Genomic DNA, 21,570 nt, shown 5'->3' on the forward strand with positions numbered 1-21,570 from the left:
CTGAGGGTCATGCAAGAGAAAAAACACCTGTCCCTCATGTGGAGCACTCCCTGGAATGGGCTCAGTGTGTGTCATTGGTGTGTAGTTCGTGAAGCACATGTGATAACTTGAGGAGGTTCACCATCTTTTCTTTCTGCTGGACTGTCTTGTATGCTCCCACAATCCTAATCAAGACTCAGCCTTCAGCCTCAGTTGTGTGATTATATTCTGTTGTCTAACAAGACATCTGCTTTTCGAATATTTTTTTCCTCATGTTTCTAAATTATTTCTAACTTCTACTGGCCAGAATATCAAATATCCCTCACGTAAGCATTCCTAATTATGTGTTCATCAGATGTATCTATAATGCCTGTATATAAAATAAGTCAGTCATATGTAAGATTTAAAATTTTCCAGGGATGATCTTCCCCAGTTCTTTACTTTCATATAGTTTTCCTTCTACTTTGATTTTGCCTAACTTTTATAATCTCTTCCCTACTCAAAGCACTGCCTATATCCCTAATGGTATTATTGCCATATATAGCTGGGAGCTATGGGTGTGTATAACTATTTCTTGAATATTTTCATAAATTGGAAGCATGCTTGCCTCCTGTCAATTTGATCATTATGGGATATCTCAGATATCAACAAAATGTATATATATATATATATATATATATATATATATATATATATATATTGCACAATCTTGCACTTTCTTGTGCAAAGCTGCTTTCTTGATTTAGTGACCCTTTTGGGTCAATAGGTGTGTCACAGGATAATAGTTCCTGTTTTATTTTCAGAGCTGAAGTTGGATACTTGCATTAAGTTGAAGAACCCTCCCAAGCTAGTGAGTCATGCCCTTGGAGGCTGAGCTGTCAAAACACCTGAGTGTGAGCTGCATGTTCTCATTGAAACTATGAGTGTCCTGACACTGAAAAGAAAACAAGTCTTCAGCAATTGGAGAATGGCATGCAGATTCCCAGGACTTCAAGCTTTGGGTAGAGTGGTGTTGGCTTCTGTGGCTCCGGGATGCACTTACCCATTTTAGCTCTCTCTATGAGGATATAGCTCCTTCTGCTGTGATTTCTCTTCACCATTGGTTCGTTCCAACAGCAGATGGAGACTGTCTGGTCTTACCTCTCTTTTTCATGGTCTCCCACCCTGACAGGCCTTTCCATCTCCATCTCCTGTTTGCATTCTGAAATCTGCTCTGTTCCTATATCTGCTATCCTGATATTCCCTGTAAATGCCACAGGAAAGCCCAGCTCGATGGGGGTCCTAATCCCATGAAGAACATCTTTTCAGACACATGCCACCTTCCCTGGAATCACATGCTGTCTAGGCTTTTTTGCCTTCTCTTCCCAGCTTCCGTGACTCCACTGCCTCTTTCTTCTGGGAACATGGCTTCATAAGTCACTAGCACATAGCTCCTTCTTGGACCCTCCTTGGCAAACAGGACTAAGTCAACCCTGGATTTTATCTTGGACATACAAAGGAAAATTGTGAAAACTGTTGAGAAAGATTACAACAACTAAACTTTATCTGAGCTATAGATAGCAGACCCAAACTGGTCTAGAGTCATTATGTCTTCACCCCTAGCCCACTCCATTTTCCATGACTCCTTTTTCTGCTCATTCCTGACCTACATTGCAATAACTTCCAAGATTTCTTGCAGATTCTTATTGCTGTCTAGCCAAGATGACTGGAGAACCCAATGGGCTCTAGTTGAAATGGATGGAATTGCACTATTTAATGACTCCTGGATGTTTTTGAATTGTTTGCAGAAAACCATGAAAATAACAATGAAAAAGATCAAGATTCATTGAATTCCAGGTAACAACAAATAATCTGAGGGTAGTAAAAAGGATAAAATAAGGGGTTAAGGATGATCTGAAAGGCAAAGTAGACACATTTCATGACCAAATGTAAAGAAAGACTGCTGTTGGCAGTGATGATGTTGACTCAACCCAGTATGATGGAGCCCTTTAGCAAGGTTATCTTTTGTCCTCCTGGGACTGGTACAGTGTGTCTGACTAAGAGGAACTGCACAGTCAGTTTTGGGCATTTCTCGCTTTTACGGAAATCAGTTGTTAACGTTATAAGTTGTAAAATCAGGATTAGAGGCATACTATCTTTCTACACTAATGGTCTGAGATCATGGACAGGTATGCCATAGCAAGAAAAGCAGAAATGAGTGTTATGTCAAAAAATGGATAGAAAAAATTCTAGAAGGCACAAGTTCTCTGGCCCTCTATCATGTAGCAGGGTGTATTCGCCTGCCAACTATGTGTGTCAATATCAGTCATGCACAAGGTTCATCCACAGCTATGTTTCTTATTATGTGCTCCTTCTGTACCTTATAGGTGGAGTCAAGCCTCCTTCCTCATGAGCTTGTTATCTGGCCAGTACACTGGATACTGGTGGCTCTCCCTCTCTCTTTCATATCATGGCACCTACACTATGTCCATGTGATGAAAATGGTTTCCTGGATCATTTTTGATGGGAGGCGCCTGTTTGGGGACTCTACCCATCAGCTTCGAATCAGGACCAGCTGGGAGGCTGTAGTTTCTAAACCACCTTGATTTTATCTGTCATTCTTCCCTGTCTCAGCACTCTCAACAGTGAACTACATGAGGAGAAAGAGAATGATCTCCTGCTGGACAAAAAATATTTTCTACCCTCTGGTCATCCTGATTCACCTGACACACAAGAACTTTTCAGAAGCTCTGTCGTCCCATCAGATGAGCCTAAAGTCAGCTCTGCTGTGGATGGAGCCAGTGAGTACTACTTAGATGAATTCAATTTCTCTTTCTGGTAAAGCCCAAATTCTCTGCACCCAACTCCACTGTCTAGGCTGAGACACATACATTCAGAACCAGGAGACCCATTTTGTTTCAGGGCAAGTGCATAGGTCAAGTGGGTCTAAGCTTTGCTGTTTTTCCTATGGCCTGGTCAGATTTCTTTCTGTGGCCTTTACTGTGCTAGTCATATATTTGCATGTAGGTTGCAGTTACAAGGGAGAACATCATGAACACTTCCCAGACTGATTCTACCCTTAACTTATGTCTACTGTGCTGAGCATGGTAGCTCAGGCCTTGGATGTCAGAGGCTTAGGAGGCTGAGACAGGAAGATCACAAGTTCAAAGCTAGCCTCAGCAACAGCCAGACACTAAGCAACTCATTGAGACCCTGTCTCTAAATGAAATACAGAATAGGGATGGGGATGTGGCTAAGTGGTTGAGTGTCCCTGAGTTCAATCCCCGTTACTCCTCCCCCCTAAAAAAAAATCATGTCTGCCATTTTTTTCCATGATATTTTCTGCCTGTGGATAAAGATTAACAAATCCTTCATTTTCTCCCATGCCCTGGTATCTCTGTAGAATGTTCTCTCCAGAAAAAGTAACTAAGGTGAACTCATTGTTACTTCAAAGCCCTATTTTTCAATTGGATGATTTCATTTTAGGGACTCTTGTCTGGGCACTGCTCATCTAATACCTAAGCACATGTACAAATGATCACATGTCCATTGGACACATGATCTCTGTCACTGTACCTTGGTCACTAGATGTATCAATAGGCAGGCACATAAGAAATGGGTTTTCCAGGAGTGATTAGCAAAGGAATAACTGGGGTTGTTACTGAACGCTCTTCTCCTTTCAGTTTTCCACAGAGAAGGCCCAATGGCCTTTGAGTGGACATGTGAGCCCGCACATATCATAGATGCAAGTTTCCAATGCACAGGTAGAGTCAAGAGCCCAAAGAAGCAGTTGTCCATCAGATAAATATAGAGAACCCCCCATGTGTATATTAAGCATTGTTTATATATGGTGGTTATATTGTATATAATGGGTATATATGGAGTATATTATTATTATGCAAATGTGTATTCCTTAGGTGGAGTTTTCCTTTCTTTAATAATGTGGTTGTTTATACATTGATTTGCTTGATTTTTATTACCTCTTCCTTTCCAAAAGCACAATTTACCTCCAGTGTGATTTCCTAGTTTTGGCTTATATATCTGGGCACTATTGGATTTTACCAATCCTATTACTTGCACATTTTTTAGCATTTTGAGCACCTTTGCCTCCTGGAAAATTCATCATTATTGAATGTGGAAGAAGCATGAAAGTAAAAGAAAATATCAAAGTCATTATAAGCTGCATATCAACTCATGGACTTCTTTGTCCAAAGCTGCTTTCTTGATTTGGTGACCCTCTTGGTGGAAGAGTATGTCACAGTAAGATCATAGATGAAACTGGATCTTGTTGTCTGTGCTTTTATTGTCAGAGCTGAATTTAGATGCTTCCATTTCAATGAAATATCATGTCAAGATAGAGGATGATGCTCTTAAAGGATCATCTGACAACATAGATGGTTTACAAGAGCATGTCCTCAATGTTGCCACAGGTTTCTGCAAACAGAAGATAACTGGAAGAAAACTTTGGTTTAGCAAGTGGAAAATAGCATGCAGATCCCCTGGCCTTCAAGCTTCAGGTATGTTGGCTCTGGGATGCACTTGACTCCTTTTAACTCTGTATAAGATTGTAGCTCCTACTTCTGCAGTGATTTCTCTTCACCTGTGCTTGTCTCCAACAGCAGATGGAGCCTCTGTTTGGTCTTATCTGTATTTCCCATGGCCTTGTAGCCTTGACCTGCCCTTCCATCTACATTTCCTGTTTACACTCTGAATTCTGCTCTGTTTTCATGCCTGCTCTCCTGATATTCCTCATAACTGTGGCAGGGAACCCCAGTCAGATTAGGATCCTAACCCTGTGAAGAGCATCTTTCAGACACATGCTACCTTCTCTTAAATTCCATACTTTTAGACTGATTTCCTTCTGTACCTAACTTCCTTGACATCACTGCCTCTTTTTGCTGGGAATGTGGCCTTCCTAAGTTACTAGCACATGGATCCTTCTCTTGGGGTTTTTTTTTTGGGGGGGGGGGGGGGGAAGCATTAACTCAAACCTGGATTATTACCTTGGACATGCAAACGAAAAGTGTCGATTTTTAAAATTGTTTTTATTTTATTGGGTCTTTTTAGTTATACATGAGATTAGAGGCCATTTTGATATCATTATACAAGCATGGACTATATCTTATTCTAATAATTACCCCAGGCTTGTACATGTACACAGTGGTGAGATTTTCTGTGTTTTATTCCTATATATAAATAGGAAAGTTATGTCAGCTTCATTCCTTTTCTTACCATTCATTTCCTTTCCTTATTGCTCCTCTTTGTCATTCCCCTTTGTCTGATTCTTCCCCTGTTCCCTCCCCCTTAGTGTAGGTTAGCTTCCAAATATTGAAAAAACATTTGATCTTTGTTTTTGGGGGGATTGACTTATTTCACTTAGCATGGTAGTCTCCAGATCCATCCATTTACTGGCAGATGTCATAAAGTTATTCTTATTTATGCCTCAGTGATGTATACATACAAACACACACACACACACACATATGTATGTGTGTATATATATATTATTATTAGGTTGACTCCACAGCTTAGCTATTGTGAATTGTGCTGCTAAAAACATTGATATGACTGAATCACTGTAGTGTGCTGAAGATAACCTCTTCAACAAATGGTGCTGGAAAAACTGGAAATCCATATGTAGTCAAGTGAAATTTAACCCCTATCTCTTAAAACTGAACTCAAAGCAAATCAAAGACCTTTTAAGTAGACCAGAAACCCTGCATCTACTAGAAGAAAATGTAGGCCCAACACTCTAACATCTAGGTTCAAGAACTGAATTCCTTAAGTACATTCCTACAGTGCAAGTAATAAAATCAAAAATTCACAAATGGAATGGCATCAACCTGAAAAGTGTCAAAATTGATGAACAATCATCCTGTATAAAAAGCTGTATTGCAAGACAGGAAGATGGTGAGATAGTGGAAAGCTACATTCCATGTTGGGCCTTGCTCATGAACTCAGCAGCAAGAGTACAGCTACTCAGTGAGGCTGGTGAAAGAGGAATTTCAAAAAATATAATATTGGACATTCAGTTGGATTAGGGGTTCAGAAATTTGAGTACAAAACAAAGAAAAAGAATACATAGAAGCCAACCCACCTGCCACATGGATACCAAAAGCAGCAAAGATTCCCCACAAATGGGGGGAGAACACAGAGAAACACAGATTTAGTACAAAAAAATCTCTGAGATCAGTAAAGCCTTCTGAAATTGGTTGATCCATAGGCAGCACTGTTTAAAATCTCTAGCAATTAGAGAAACGTAAATCAAAACTACACTGAATCCATCTCGCCCCACTCAGAATGGTAAATATTAAAACTAAAAGCAACAATAATGGATGTGGGCAAGAGGTTCACTTAATACATGGCTGGTGGAACTGTAGATTGGCGCAACCACTCTGGAAAGCTGTATTGAGATTCCTCACAAAACTTGGAATGGAACCACCATTTGACCCCATTATCCCACTCCTCACATACACAGAGGACTTAAAATCAGCATACTACAATGACACAGCCACTTCGATATTTAATAGCAGCACAATTCTCAAAGTCAAGCTAAGGAACCAACCTGGGTGCCTTACATCAGATGAATGGATAAAGAAGGAGGTATACATATATACTGGAATACTACTCAACCATAAAGAAGAATGAAATTATATCATTTGCTAGTAAATGGATGGAAGTAGAGATTATCATGCTAAGTGAAATAAGGCAGTCCCAAAAAGCCAAAGGCAGAATGTGGATGCTAACTCACAATAAGGGAGTGGAAGATTAGAGATTCATTGGACTAGACAAAGGGGAATGAAGAGAAGGGAGGGAGCGTGGTAATAGGAAATACAGTAGTATGACTAGGACACATCTTTCCTATCTTTATCTATAAATACGCGACCAATGTAACTTCTCATCATGTACAACTACAATAATGGCAGAATCCTATTTTCAACAAGTTATACTTATTCTGTGTTTGTATAATATATCAAAATATACTCTACAGTCATGTAAAAATAATATTTTTTTAAAGTATTTTCATTAAAAATACTGTATTCCTAGGGCTGGGGTTGTAGCTCTGTGGTGGAGCGCTTGCCTAGCTTGTGTGAGGTACTGGATTCAGTCCTCAGCACTACATAAAAATAAATAAATAAAATAAAGTTATTAAAGAAAAATAGCTACACACACACACACACAGAGTAATTCCCACCACTTCAAGTGGGAATGTTAATATATTAGTCACACAGTTGACTCCTACTATCCAATTCCTGAACTAGTTTTTGTTTCAGTTTGGTTTTTCTTATTGGTACCATTATTAAACACAGAATACCAGTAGTGTTGCAGAGCTGTAGTAACAAAACCAGCATGATAGTGTCACCAAAGGTATAGACCCATAGACCAATAGGACAGAATAGAAGACAGAGACAAATCCACATACTTAGAGCCCTCTGATACTTAACAAAGGTGCCAAAAATATACATTGGAGAAAAGAGCCTTTTTAATAAATGGTGCTGGGACAACTGGATAACTATGTAGAAAAATAACACTAAGGGCTGGGATTGTGGTTCAGCAGCAGAGTGCTTGCCTCGCACGTGTGAGGCACTGGGTTTGATCCTCAGCACCATATAAAAGTTAAAAAGTATTATGTTCATCTACCAACTAAAAAAAAACTTTAAAAATAAAAAATAACACTAAAACCCTATTTCTCACAGTGCACAAAACTCAAGTCAAAATGGATCACAGACTTAGAAATTAGACCAGAAACCTTATAACTGCTAGAAAAGAACATAAGGCCAACATTCTATCATATAATTGCTGGCACCAGCTTCCTTAACAGGATACTCAAAATTATGAATTGATAAGTGGAACGCCATCAAACTACAAAACTTCTTCACAGCAAAGGAAAGAAATAAGAGAGTGAACAGAGAGCCTATAGAATGTGAAAAAATCTTGGCAAGAACTCATCTGTTCAGAGATTAATACCCAGAATATATAAATAACTCAAAACACTTGAAACAAAAATATCCCAAATAATCCAATCAATCAATGGGCAATAAAAAAATAACAACAGAAACACAGATTGCCAAATCTATGAGGAAAAGCTTCAACCTCACTAGCAATCAGAGAAACACAAATGACAACAACACTAAAATTTCATCTCACTCCACCATGGCAATGATCAAGAATACACACAAAACAAAATGCGGGGAAGGTGGTGGGGGAAAAGGTGCACTTGTACATTGTTAGTGGGACTGCAGACTAGTACAACTCCAGAAGACACTATGGAGTTTCATCAAAAAACCTAGGGATGTAAGCATCCTATGAGCATCTGTCCACTCCTTGGTATTTTTCCGAAACATCTAAAAACAGCATATTACAGAGACAGCTACCTCAATGTGTATAGCAGCATAATTCACAATAGCTAAATTATGGAATCAACCCAGATTCCCCTCAATAGATAAGTAAATTTTAAAATTCATATATATATATATATATCATATGACATGTGTGCATGTGTACACATGTGTGCGTGGGCACACACACACATGCACATACACACGCACACTGGGGTTCTACAAAGCCATAAAAGAGAATGAAATCATGGCATTTGCAGATAAATGGATAGAAATGAGAATGTCATGCTACATGAAAAATCCAAGCACAAAAACTCAAAGCTTGAATGTTACTCTCATGCAGAAACTAGAGTAAACAAAGGAAATGGGGAGGGCAGGATAGAATATCACACAGATAAAGGAAAGAGCAGCAATGGAGAAGATCAAGAGGCAGAGAGCAGGGATTGGTAAGGGGAGGCAATGCAGAATGAATACTTTTTAAAATTTTTTTTTATGATGCTGCAATCTGTATATGGGGTAAAAATGGGAGCTCATAACCCACTTGAATCAAATTGTGAAATATGATATATCAAGAACTATGTAATGTTTTGAACAGCCAACAATAAAAAATTTAAAAAAATAAAAAAATTAAAAAAAAATAAAAAAAAAATAAAATTGATACATAAAAAAAAATAAAAATAAAATTTTTTTTTAGTTGTAGATGGACACAATATCTTTATTTTTATTTATTTTTACCTGGTGCTGATGATCCAACCCAGGGACTCATGCATGCGAGGCAAGTGTTCTACCACTGAGCCACAACCAGAGCCCCAGAATGAATTCTTAAAAAGTTGTCATGTGCACATATAAAGATACCACAGGGGACTCCACCTTTATGCATCGGTAGAAAGAAGCAATCAAATATAAATTAATAGATGAGCAAAAGGAAGTCTAGTAGAATGAAGGAGATTGAGAGACTTTAGGGAGGACAGGGGGTAAAAGAGGGAGGAAAGGGGCGAATCATGAATTGAAATCAAATTGCATGCATGTATGATTTTGTCCAAATGAATCCACTACTATGTATGACTATAAAGCTCTAGTTTTAAAAAGGAATATATTTAAGAAAATTATTGTAAAATCTAAAAAGGCAAAAACAAAAATTCTGTGGAAGTTTGGCTATAGGTGGGAGACACATTGTCCTGGAGCCTGTGTTTCCAATGTCATTTATAGTAGGACAGGTTTTATTATATTTACATGATCCAACTGACAAAGGGGGACATTAACAGACATGCTGGAGTTTACAGGGCTTAAAGACCAAATCAGGTGCTTTACTTTTTAGATGGTCTTCCTTCCACCCCACTAGTTGGTCTCAGCATCACAGACCTTACCACACAGTCTCTTGAGTAGCTTCCCTTTCCTTCACCTAGGGGGAACTGAGTATGTGGCAAAATGCTCCTGTCCCTTAAGGAAACCAGGGCTGTGGGAAAGTGCTGGGTGGCAGGCACAATTATTCCACATGGTAGACATCCACTTCTGCCCCAGTCTCTTGCCTGCCTCTTCAGATAAGCATGTTTACCAGATTTCTCTGGCTCTCTTCAATATCCAGTCTCTATCTTGCTTCCCTAGTTTTAATTTGAGTGTTAACAGAGGCCCCACTCCCCAACCTCTTGACACATTCCACTCTGTGTCTTCTGTTTTGCCTTTTGGAGCACCAATTAATTCACGCTCTCCAATCGCCTCCATGGCCATATCCTCAATCACTTCTGCTCAGGTTTCTCTAAGTCTGAGCCTTGACATTCTCATGCCAGATATTCTTGGGTCATGTTAATCCTTATTTTCTCTGGTTGCGCTGAATACTCATTTTTCAGATAATGACCTCAATTGTCAAATGAAGTGAACAATTTCATGGGCTTTTTATTGTGTCCTTTAAGTGAGAAACATCGGTGAAGTGCTAAGCACAGTACCCAGCTGGCAGGAACTGCTAGGCACACATTAGGTTGTTGCCTTCCCCATTTGGAGCTGCCATGGTGGGTGTGGTGTTGAGTCACATCTTCACTTCCTTCTAAAAAGACTTCCCCATCACTGTTTTCCCATGCACCAGCTAAGGTGTAACACCATGACTCAGTCCCTGCTCTTCCTCTTGTTCCCAGCCCCCAGAGGCCTGAATTGGAACCTGGCTCTGACCCACTCCCCTCTTACCAGGAACTCCTTTTTTGTGATGTTTCATATTTTCATCAACTTTTTTAATACAGGGGAATTGAACACAAGTCCTTCTGTGTGCTAAGCAAGTATTCTACCACTGAACTGCACTCAGCCATTGATCAATATTTTAACATATACACTTATCACATATATGCATATATGAGTGTAACTTATATATGTATTTGATTTTTGTGCATACTTAAGTTTCACTACAAGGCATTGTACTAGAGAGCACCTGGAATATTATACTCAAAGTTGGTTTACAAAATTGTTTCTCAAAAGTTTTTAAACTGGAATTTACATTCATTTGGAATACCCATCTATCAAAACTTTTTTGTTCTAAATAATAGAAACATATCAATCTGTTGACTTTTCCTTTTTCATGCGGCATAGGTATGCTAATGACATGAGAGGGAAGTCCTGGTACCTTCGAACTTTCATGGTGAAGGCTAAACTGTGCATGATTTGTGGTACAGGGTGTTTGAGGTATCCTGAACACTGGTTGTTTTTACTCCCTAGTTTCAGTTGTTTTCTCTGCAGTTTGGAATGTTGGTATGAATTTTCTAACTCTGGTCCTCCACAGCTCTTCTTTTTTCTCCTGGCTCAGATACTGTCATTGTCACCAGGACAAGTGGTATAAATATGACAACTAAAGGGCTTGGACACAATGAAGGAAAATTATTAATGCAAATAACTGTCAGTCCTCTTTAAGTGTGTCATGTGAATTTAGAAAATTTTCTGTGTGCCACAAAGCCTTCAGTCCTGTTCATTGAATCCTCTGTGGCTGCCTTTCTTCTCATTCTTCTTCTTGCCACAGTTGTTCTATTGCTCTGTTTGGGCCATTTCCCTGTACACATTCTTATTTACTTGATGTGCCTTTTCTAACCAGAAAACTCTTCATGTTTATAATATTGTCCTGAATATCCACTTGTTGATGAAAACAAAATTTGTCTTCTGGCAAGTTTATCATTATGTAATGATGTAAGAAAGATTATAAAAATAAAGAAACCAAAAGGTCTCTATGGAATTGACCCACCCTGCATTTTTGAAGGCTGCCTTTCTTGATCCTGAGCTCTTTCACATCTCTGCATCGGTGGGAACTGAGGATATTATCATGAGTAACAGCAGATCCTATATTATTGTGGTTTTCTTTTTTAGAGCTGATTCAGATGATCTTCCAGGAATGAAGAACTCTCCCAAGCTGGAATGTGATACCACAGATGGCTCCTTCACCAACAAGCATGGCCTCCCTATCATAGGCCGCATCGATGACTATACTGCTCTCAGAGAGAAGACTGAGGAGGGAAAACAGCTGGTTCAAAAGATCCTGTCTCTCCTGAGGCCCACATGCAACTTCTTGGGCCTTGAATCTCAGAGCTCAGAGGTAGTTCCAGCTGTAGCTTCATGGTTTACCCTTTCTTTGTGCCCTTTGTCCTTAATTCTACTTCTTTCTCCACTATTTCTTTTTGTGGCCTGCTTCTCCCAATGACAGAGAAAGTATCTTCCACTCATTCTAGCCAGGCCCTTGCTTCCCTATCTCCTGATTCATTCTAAGTTCTACTCTGTTGTAGAGAAGGCCAACTAGATATTCTCCCTCAGAGCCACAGAGAAGTCTGCAGCATTGCCACCATCCTCAGTAAAGCATTTGTTAAATGTTGATGTAGTGGTTTATTATCTGTTACAGTCATGCTGACCCATGTGGACAGATTAAAATCAATCAGATGGATAGGTACTGAGGGATTTGCATCCATAAAGGCCTTGGGTGTGGAAAGAGTAAGAACCTGGTGACCACAATATTTCTTTTTCCCGTGGCGCAATGGGAGGGAAGCAGTCTGCTGTGCTTCTCAAAGTGCTTCTCTGTGGAGAGAGAACAAGGGCCAGTGGCTGTGCTGTCTGAGCCATGGAGACCCATGGATGTGTAGACATAGCCTTGCACCCAGGGAACCCCCACTTCAGGGCAAGACAGACCCCTATTGATAAACCAACTGAGGGGCCACAATCCCAATGTGAGAAGTTACCTCTTGTGCCTTGAGTGCAGAAGGTCTTTTATTGCATGTGAGGAAGATAAAGGTTCTATGGACATGACATGGAATGGAGCTTTAACAGCCTTATAATGGGGGTGTCCAGGTGGAAGAGGCAATACAGGTAAAAAGAGCAGCATTTTAGTTCTGAGACCTCTAAGGGATGAACCAGGATTTTACAGGTTCAAGCAGCCCATACTTTGTGCCTCATTGACAAAGGAAGCTTGAGTCCTGTGCAGGCCTACAATGTCCTGAGCTCTGAGATGTCTCAGCTTCAGTGATGTCCATGGCTACCTCCCGCCTTTTCACAGGCACCAGGCAACAAATGTTTCCATGAGCTAAGAAGCAGCACCTGTGCCCTGCAGTACACCCTAGAGGAGTCAGCCTCCCTCCTGACCATGTTCTGTCAAGTAGCTTTACCAAGCTTCCACGGCCCTGGGCTGCCTGGCAAAGTGGTAAGAAGTCAGTGTTGTCTTCTGGTATAAGCCCTGCTCTTCTGCCCCATGAGTTCTGTATTCTGAGTTCCAGGGCTTTCTGAGGGTCAGGAGCTACATGGGTTGTTAGAATGTGCTGGACCTTAGTGCAGGATCCTGGGGGAGACCCCTGGACCATGGTGGCTGCTTTCATTGAAGCTCTGATTACCTTACTTCATCTTCACACCCCATCCCCTAAGATAATAATTCAAAGAGAAGAAAAGGAAATGAAGAAGCACAGACATGGACACCTTGGTAATCCGTAAATGTCCACTACCAATAATTCTGAAGTTTGAAGTTTGAAGATTCTCCTCTCCTCAGGGCTTCTTGGTCAAAAGATCAAAGGATGTCACTATGATACTGTAGCTTCTTTTGGTCATGGTCCTTGAATCCTAACACACCTTTTAAGTTATCTCTGTGCCAGTTGTAGGAAAAGGTAGATCCCCTAAGGAATTGTCTTGCCCTGGGTGGGCTAGCCTCTAGATCCTCTCCTCAGTTTCCATCCCACATGAATGTTACTGGTATGTTTTCGGATCAATCTATGCTGATTCCTAATTCCAAGGAGACCCTTTACCATCATCAGATCCATACAGACATTTTGAAAAGTGAACACTGTCATCAGGGCAGCCCTGTGTCTCAGACACAGTATCTCTGAAATTCCCAGTCCTGTAATGGATGGGGGAGATAAAGCTTCTACAAGGACTGAGATGGAGGTCTTGTTCACACTTTTAACAGGGGAACTTTTCACAGCATGTCCTTAAAATACCACAGGCTGTTTGTACATGTGCGTGTTTCATGTTCCATCCTTTTTTTCCTGGAAGATGACAAAGGCCTTTATTTCCTGTCAGACCACATAAATTGTAGCATGAACTGGCTAAAAAAAGGATCTGACCATATGGCATGCAGTAGGGCTGTGGTTGGGGCAAGAGGGATTTGAGTGCACAGGGAGGCTTATCCTCTAAGCTGGGACCTGGAATCTCCTCCCAACCCCGTGCAACTCCTTGTCTCATCCTCTTAACCACCTCCCAAGTCCCACCATGTTCCTCTCTTTTTGCATGCTTTGCCCTTATTCTAGCCCTGGGCATCATCAGCAGTGTGTAACAGTTCCATCTGAACAGGATTCTTTCATGTTTTCTTGCAGGTGACATTCTTAAGGGACCTGCTGTGTGCTCCAGCCTTGAGACCCTTTTTTTTTTATTGGTTGCTCAAAACATTACAAAGCTCTTGACATATCATATTTCATACATTTGATTCAGGTGGGTTTTGAACTCCCAATTTTACCCCAAATACAGATTGCAGAATCAAGTCGGTTACACATCTACATTTTTACATAATGCCCTATTAGTAACTGTTGTATTCTGCTACCTTTCCTATCCTATACTATCTCCCCCTTGCCTTCCAGGAGCCACACAAGAAACAAAGCTACCACAGGTCCCTAAAGCATGAGGAAGCCTAGGAATACCCCCCTCCCCACATCTGAACAACTGTCTATCTGCTAAGGAACATCTGGGCCCTGTTCCTTCAAAGCTGGTATAGGTTTGAAGAGGTGATCAGAGATGTCTCCTACTAGCATAGGCAGAAAGACAGAATGACTTCCTAGCAGTGATGGAACACCAGTAGTCAAATAGCACCAGCCCCAGCTCTAGGCAAAGTGCACCAAAGATTGCATAGTAAACCTTGTGACACTGCTTCTGAGCAGCCTCAGTGGCACAGCACCTGCCACAGCATAGTTCTCACCTCAGCAGCTCTCCTCAGATGATCAACTTGGGAGAAATGGTTGCCTCCTACACATGGGTCATGTGGTCCCAATGTAGAGCTCCTTGGCAGTTCTAGAAGCATGCTTCACACATCCACCCCGACCAGGTAGCTCCTCTAGGCCAAGCCAGGTTGGACTTTGCCCTGCACTATCAGGTCTGATCTTTGAGTCCATGTGAGGAAGGAATGTGGTGACTTGCTAAGAGGCCCTCTCATTCATACCCTAGCACAATCTGCTTCCTTTATTAACATGTTCTCCAAATTTTACTGCCCCCTGCCCTCCCATTAAGTATGCTGTGCCATTTTCTTAACCTAACATCCCTCAGGGCAATATGAGATTGATGTCCACACCACACCTATGCAAAGTCTTCTGTATGGCAGCCTCTACTTGTTTCTTAGTGGTGTGGGCCAGGCCCCAATTGTACTGAAGCCTCCTTTGTGTCTTCAGGGTGTTCCTAGGATGTGAGTAGGTGAGTATAAATGTAAGAGATTTATCTATGTTACTGTAGCCATACATTGAAGGCCAACATCAGTCATGGACAGGTTAGGTAAAACTGAATAGTGGTCTTTCAGTAGCTATTTTATTTTTTAAAGCAAAATTTGTATAAATAGATTCCTTTTGGCGGCTTTGTTTCCCATTTCTACACCAGTCCCTAGAACAAGTGTTAAGAATAGAAAATAAACTAAGCCAAACCCAGAAAACCAAAGGCTGAATCTTTTCTCTGATAAGTGGATGCTGATCCATAAAGGCGGGGGCGATGGGAGTGGGGAAGAAGGAACTTTGGATTGGGCAGAGGGGAGGGAGGGAAAGGGTGTGTGTGGGGGCGGGGTGAAAGATGGTGGAATGAGAGGGACTTTTAATACCCTACATACATGTGTGACTACACTACTGGTGTGACTCTGCACCATGTTCAGCCAGAGGAAGAATTTGTGCTCTATTTGCATACAATACTGTTATGTATAACTAATTAGAACAAATTTTAAAAGATTATAGATCTGTCATTGTGACTCAGTGGTAGAGCATTGCACGTGTGAGGCACTAGGTTCAATTCTCACCACCACATATAAATAAATGAATAAAATAAAGGTCCATCAACAACTAAAAAATATTTTTAAAAAAGACTCAAAAGTTTTAAAAGAATAGAAAATAAAACTCATGAAAAAAGTTATTGGCCAATTCTGAAGTCTCAGTTTAAAAAGTTACAGTTTTCTCTCTTTGCCATTTTGCAATAATCTCTATGGTATGATGGAGCGATTCTTAAACTTGATGTGTCTTTACAGTTCTCACAGGGAAGGGCATATTTTGCTGTTTGTTCTGCAGCATTAAAACTCAGGAGTCAGGATGACAATGGAAAATTAGGTTTCTTTCCATTCTGGGTTTGAGCAAGATAGAGAACAACATTTTCTTTCACAAGTCTACATCTTTGGCGAGTGAGAGGCTTGGAAAACTTTTATAAGAATAGAGAGCACAGTGGGGAAAAAAATCAAGAAATACCCAAGTGTATATTTAGCAAGGCTGTGTTAGCCAGAAACCTGTCTCAGTGCACGTTCCCCTTTGCAGTGCCCATGAGGGCCTGGCAGTCCATCAGCCTCCATCCTCAGTATAAAGAAGAACAAAAGTTAAAAAGAATTTGAAGATTTTTCATTTCAAAGGGGGTCTTTTGCACAATCAGCTGTGGGGATTGTGGCAGTGACTCCCTGGGCTGCAATATCAAGCACTTTAGTGAGTGTGGGACTCTAATCTAGGATCTGCCTCTTTATGTAAATATCCCAGGTGATACTGATGCAGACACAATTTGACACACTGATGATTCTGATACAGGTGGGCTGCAAACCACAGTTTAACACACGTGTGCATGTGCATGTCATTGACTCACAACAATAAATTTATTTAAGAACCTTAATTGATAATCATCATTCCATAAATTTTTAAATAAAAGTCTTAAAATAATCCTTCAGAAAATTCTTGTGCCCTTTCACCTTCCAGAATGAAAATAAAGCTATTAGTCTACAATTATATCCTAGAAATAGTTAAAAGTGAACAAGACAATGACAGAACAAAAACTGTAATCATTATCAACAAAACCACCATTACCAGCAGCAATTACAAAAGACTCTTCAATAGAACTCCCTGTGAGGAGATGTGAAGTCAACTTGTGCTTTACACTCAGGGGTTTCAAGTATTTGCATGAATGCTTTTGGCTTTTGAAATACAGAGGAATTTACTGGCAGAATTAGCTGAATGGTTGGAAACTCCTCAGATCCATTACTGAATCAAAAGATAAAGCAGCCAATGGTAAGGACCTCTAATCCTGAGGTTATTGCAACAGCCTGCAAATTTCCTTTCTTTATCTCTGTGCTTCAAGGACTGATAGTCTTGAGAAAATAATCAGTGAACACAGGAAAACTCAAATATTTAAGTCAGCTTAATAAGTAGCAACTTAAGGATCACAACAACAACATATTATCTCTTGAAAGTCTGAGAACTGGTGGATACAGTCCCCAGCTACTTTTGGAGAAAACTTTGAAAGCTATTGTATTTCCCCTTTTATGATTGTAGCAAAATAACTGTCTGAATTAATAATTTTTTAAAAAGTGAACCCAAAATATCCTTGAGGCAGGTTCTCCAGTGTATAATTTTTTATAAATATATTATTTCTCTGTGTGTGGCAGAAACAGAACTCATTCTGTAACAAGTAAAAGGAAAGGGGCTGAGGATATAGCTCAGTTCGTAGAGTGTTTGCCTCACATGCACAAGGCCCTGGAATCTATCCTCAGCACCAAGGGGGAAAAAAGGAAAGGGGAAAACCTCAGTCATATATGACTACCACTGTCTCCCAATTTTCTCTAATTCCAATAATTCCATGGAGAATCCTGTGAGGAAAATAGAGTGAAAGTCCATAAAGGGGAACAGAAAAGAAAAGAGAGGACAGGTACCTATTGTAACACTTAAAATACGTAATAGTGTCTCACCTGCTGACCTAAGACCTTCCGAATTTACAGAGAATTCCTCATATCCCTCAGATCTCCTCACAGCTGAGGTGAGAGAGGCGCTAGTGATGATTTTCCATTGCTGCCATAAAAATCTCAACAAACATCATGGCTGAGAATAACACAACCTATTATGCTGGAGTTGTAGGTTAGGAGTCCATAGAAGGTCCCACTGGCCTAAAATCACTGGGGAACAGGGCTGTATCACCCAATGGAGGATCTAGGGCACATCCTGCTTCCTTGATTTTTCTGGCTCTAGAAGCCACCCACTGGTCTGGTGGCTGCTTCCTCCACCTCCAAAACCAGCACTATCTGGAAGAGTGCCTGACCCATCACCATGAGTTCTTTATCTGCCTCTTTTTAAAGACCCAGGGGATTATGTGGATTTTGTAGATTACCCTGTGCCATCCAGGATGGTCTCCCCTTCTCAGAATCCTTAACATAATACCATCTGCAAAGTCCCTTGCTAGATAATGAGACATGTTCACAGGTTCCAAGGAGGAAGAGGATCTCCTGGGGATGACATTACTCTACCTGCCACATACTCTTAATTCATGTGCAAAGTAATATTGGAATTAAAAACAAAACCAAAAATCTCTAACTTAAGCCAAGTTAGTAAAATTAAGGCACTACCTCAAAGCCTAGTCTTCAAAAGCAACTCAACAGTAAGTTCAAATTTAAGACCTAGAAATTCTCCACTGATGACTTCAGGATTTCCTAAGTATCCGATTTATTTTAGATGTGGCCCTTATTTCCTGAAAGGCTGGCTTTGGATGCAGAAATATCATCTGAGACAGAGAGCACACAGTGAAGGCAGTAGATAGAGGAAGATTTGGTGGACCAGAAGCCTGTGGACTTTTGCTCGGTACATGGAGAGTTCTAAATGGAGCAGGTGGCTGGTTTTCTTTGAGCTTACCCTGGTCTGTCTTTCCTTTAACTATTGAGATCCTGTATGCCCCCTGGACACCAAGAAGGTCTCCTAGGGAAGGGTTTGTGGATTCAAGTTCCTGGGTGTGAAGGCAGGATTCTAGCCAGAAGGAACAGGAGATTCTTGACTACTGGTCCCTGCATCCCTAGAGCACCTACCAGTCCTTGGGGCTGTTGTGGCATCTTAGCTCTCAGGTGCAGTCATCTTCCTTGGTCTCCTCAAAAGCAGAGAAAAATGTAGTTGTGCTTCTCCTCCAGGGGCAAAATATTCCTTCATCTTCATCTGAGATGTGGACAACCCCTTCTGTGTTGGTCTGCATGGTGTGTATGTGGGGGGGCCACAGGCTATGGGGACAGGAGTATCAAGAATAGGAATGAGGAGTGGAAACAACAAGGCTGGCAATGAGGACCAGGAGGAGTACAGGAATGGGGACACAGTGTGTGGAGAAACTTGAAGTCTCAGTGTTCTGTTCTCAGTCCCAGAATGGCACCCGGTATCTCTGTTGATTGATTGGTTCTCAACAGCTGTTCTTTGGACTGTGCTGTTTCAGCTGACTGACTTTCAGAAGTGAGGGACAAGCAGTGAGTGACGGGTATGGAGAAGTGTACTAACTGCATCAAGTGACCACAGTAGAGAAGGTAAACACAACCTAGCATATCCATATCCCAGTATCTGGAGCTTGTGAATTTGTTATTTTACATAGCAAAAAAGAATACTTGTGATCTAGTTAAGAATGTTCAGATAGGGAGATAGATGATCCTAGAGAGTCCATTTATTCACAATTTTCCTTGTATGTGAAAAAGACATCAATGTAAAATAACAATTCTGTTTTAAATGAAATGAGAAAATAATTGATTCTGGGCCAACATCCTGACCATGGTTTAGGATCATGGATTCATGTTACCCTGTGTGTTGATTTTGACATTAGATAGGTGGACTTCATCAAAGCACAGACATGTCTTCTAAAGGCATTGTTAGTTTTAGCATTGGTGTAAGCTAGAGCTCTGCTAATATTAGTGAAACATTCTGAGAATAAGAGTCATAAGGATGTTAGGCCACATACAGAGGTTGAAAGTAAATGGTTATTAAAGAAACTGCAATAGCCCAAGATAAATTTGACTCAATTCACAATATTCCATCTCTCCACAATCATGATGTTCTACGTCAAGTCCAAACAGTGTGCATGATCTTTAATATACAGAGTCAGCCTCTTCAGAAATTTTCAGTTCCACCAAGGGTTGAATGAATGTATCAGAATGATGTGACATGGGAATTATTTGATCACCCAGGACTGGCTTTGAAGAAGGTTGGGGACTACAGACCAAGGACGGTGGGGTAGCCTTTAAAAGTTGGAAAAGACAAGGACACAGTGGCCCCCATAGCCTCTAGAAAGGAATGCAAACTTGCTCACAGAACATCAATATAGTGCAGTGAAATTCATTTTAGACTTCAGATCTTCAGAACTATAAGGTAATAATTTGTAAGACATTAAGTTTTGGGTGACCTATTACAGTAGCAACAGGAAACGCGTGCAGTGCTTACTTATAGATTAAAATCTTTTAAAACCACTTACGGTGGCTATGTTTTTCCCACAAATTCAGAACAATTATTTTTTCTGTAAAATGATTAAGTCTCCAATTCTTGTTGTAGACAGTTGAATTGACACTGGATATTGTAACAACCATCGTCTCACAGTAAATCTAAGCCTTCCCACTATTTTCTCATTTTTTACAAATGTCTAGTACTGGCCAAGAGGTTGTGTGCAGATGTGTACTTATGATGTGCTTAGGGAAGTTTACACACTGGCTCTAACATTTTCTATAAGGCTATTGCAGAGTGTTGGGCAAATGAAGGTCCTTTATCACATCCATGTCACCCAGAATCTGAACCTTCTGCCATGTAGGAGGAATTCCCCACTTACTGAAACTCTAAGAAATAAATGCTTCCTGAGGGCTTTGGAAATATCACCATAAACATCATAAACATCTCCTCCAGGTTTTGATGTGAGTTGGGAGATTCAAGGGGCAGACATAGGAAATGCAACCTGGTCCCTGAAGCTCATGGTCCTTAATTTAACCATGTCCAAAGCTCAGGTCCCAATCTCATGGTTCTTAATGGAAGTAGATGTCATGGTGACATTGGTGGAGTCTAGTGTCCAGGGCCAGTTGTGTCACCTATTCACCTGTGTCCTTTCCAGAGGAAGCTGGATTGTCTGTGTCTCTATTTGATTGGAATTTGCCAACGTCAATTAAAATGAAGGAAGGCCTGAAAAATATTTAAGTGTATAAAGACCCTAGGTCTCAGAAATTACCTTAATCTTAACTTGATTTCTATAAATGACTCTATTGAAGTAAAATTGAAACTTCATTCTGACCCACCAGAAGCTCCCAATTAACATATAACTAGGGACTGTCAAGAGGAATAGACCAAGTAAGGAGACAACTAAGTAACTGAAAGAATTCAAAAATACTTCTGGCTTTGCCTCCATGTTCCCTGGGGAAAGCCACCTTCTTGCATCCCCTAGACAGCCCCTGAAGCAGCTTCAGTTCCAAGCTGACTAATTCATGAGTCACTGTTTCCTATAATAAACTGTTTAAAATTCCATTCTACCTCAGTTTATTTAGTTCATTTTTCTCATTCCTCTTTGTTTTCATAGCTTTTTTCTCTTTTACCCCAGTGATGCTTTTTTTATTGGTTGTTCAAAACATTACAAAGCTCTTGACATATCATATTTCATACATTAGATTCAAGTGGGTTATGAACTCCCATTTTTACCCCAAATACAGATTGCAGAATTACATTGGTTACACATCCACATTTTTACATAATGCCACATTAGTGACTGTTGTATTCTGCTACCTTTCCTACCCTCTACTATCCCCCCTCCCCTCCCCTCTCATCTTCTCTCTCTACCCCATCTGCTG

The 21,570-nt window shown here is 40.5% G+C and overlaps 1 protein-coding gene across 1 annotated transcript; it reads left to right on the plus strand.

Moving 5' to 3' along the window:
* Window positions 1–986: 986 nt before the first annotated feature.
* On the plus strand, window positions 987–15,423 carry LOC131425044 (myomegalin-like). The gene is made up of 6 exons (XM_058586326.1): window positions 987–1,815; window positions 2,593–2,759; window positions 4,389–4,475; window positions 11,637–11,862; window positions 12,811–12,954; window positions 14,114–15,423. Exons 3-6 carry the CDS (start codon window positions 4,447–4,449, stop codon window positions 14,198–14,200), a joined length of 486 nt encoding a protein of 161 aa, XP_058442309.1. The 5' UTR covers window positions 987–1,815; window positions 2,593–2,759; window positions 4,389–4,446; the 3' UTR covers window positions 14,201–15,423.
* Window positions 15,424–21,570: the final 6,147 nt, after the last annotated feature.

The sequence above is a fragment of the Marmota monax genome, unplaced genomic scaffold, assembly GCF_021218885.2.
Source record: "Marmota monax isolate L192 unplaced genomic scaffold, Marmota_monax_Labrador192_F-V1.1 WCK01_AAM20220418_F8-fsc00181, whole genome shotgun sequence".
Lineage (NCBI taxonomy): Eukaryota > Metazoa > Chordata > Mammalia > Rodentia > Sciuridae > Marmota > Marmota monax.

Coding starts and splice junctions, on each gene's coding strand:
- LOC131425044 (XM_058586326.1), top strand. CDS start 4,447: ATGCAGATCCCCTGGCCTTCAAGCTTCAG. Junction 4,476..11,636: donor CCCTGGCCTTCAAGCTTCAG/GTATGTTGGCTC, acceptor TTTCTTTTTTAG/AGCTGATTCAGATGATCTTC. Junction 11,863..12,810: donor TTGAATCTCAGAGCTCAGAG/GTAGTTCCAGCT, acceptor GCCTTTTCACAG/GCACCAGGCAACAAATGTTT.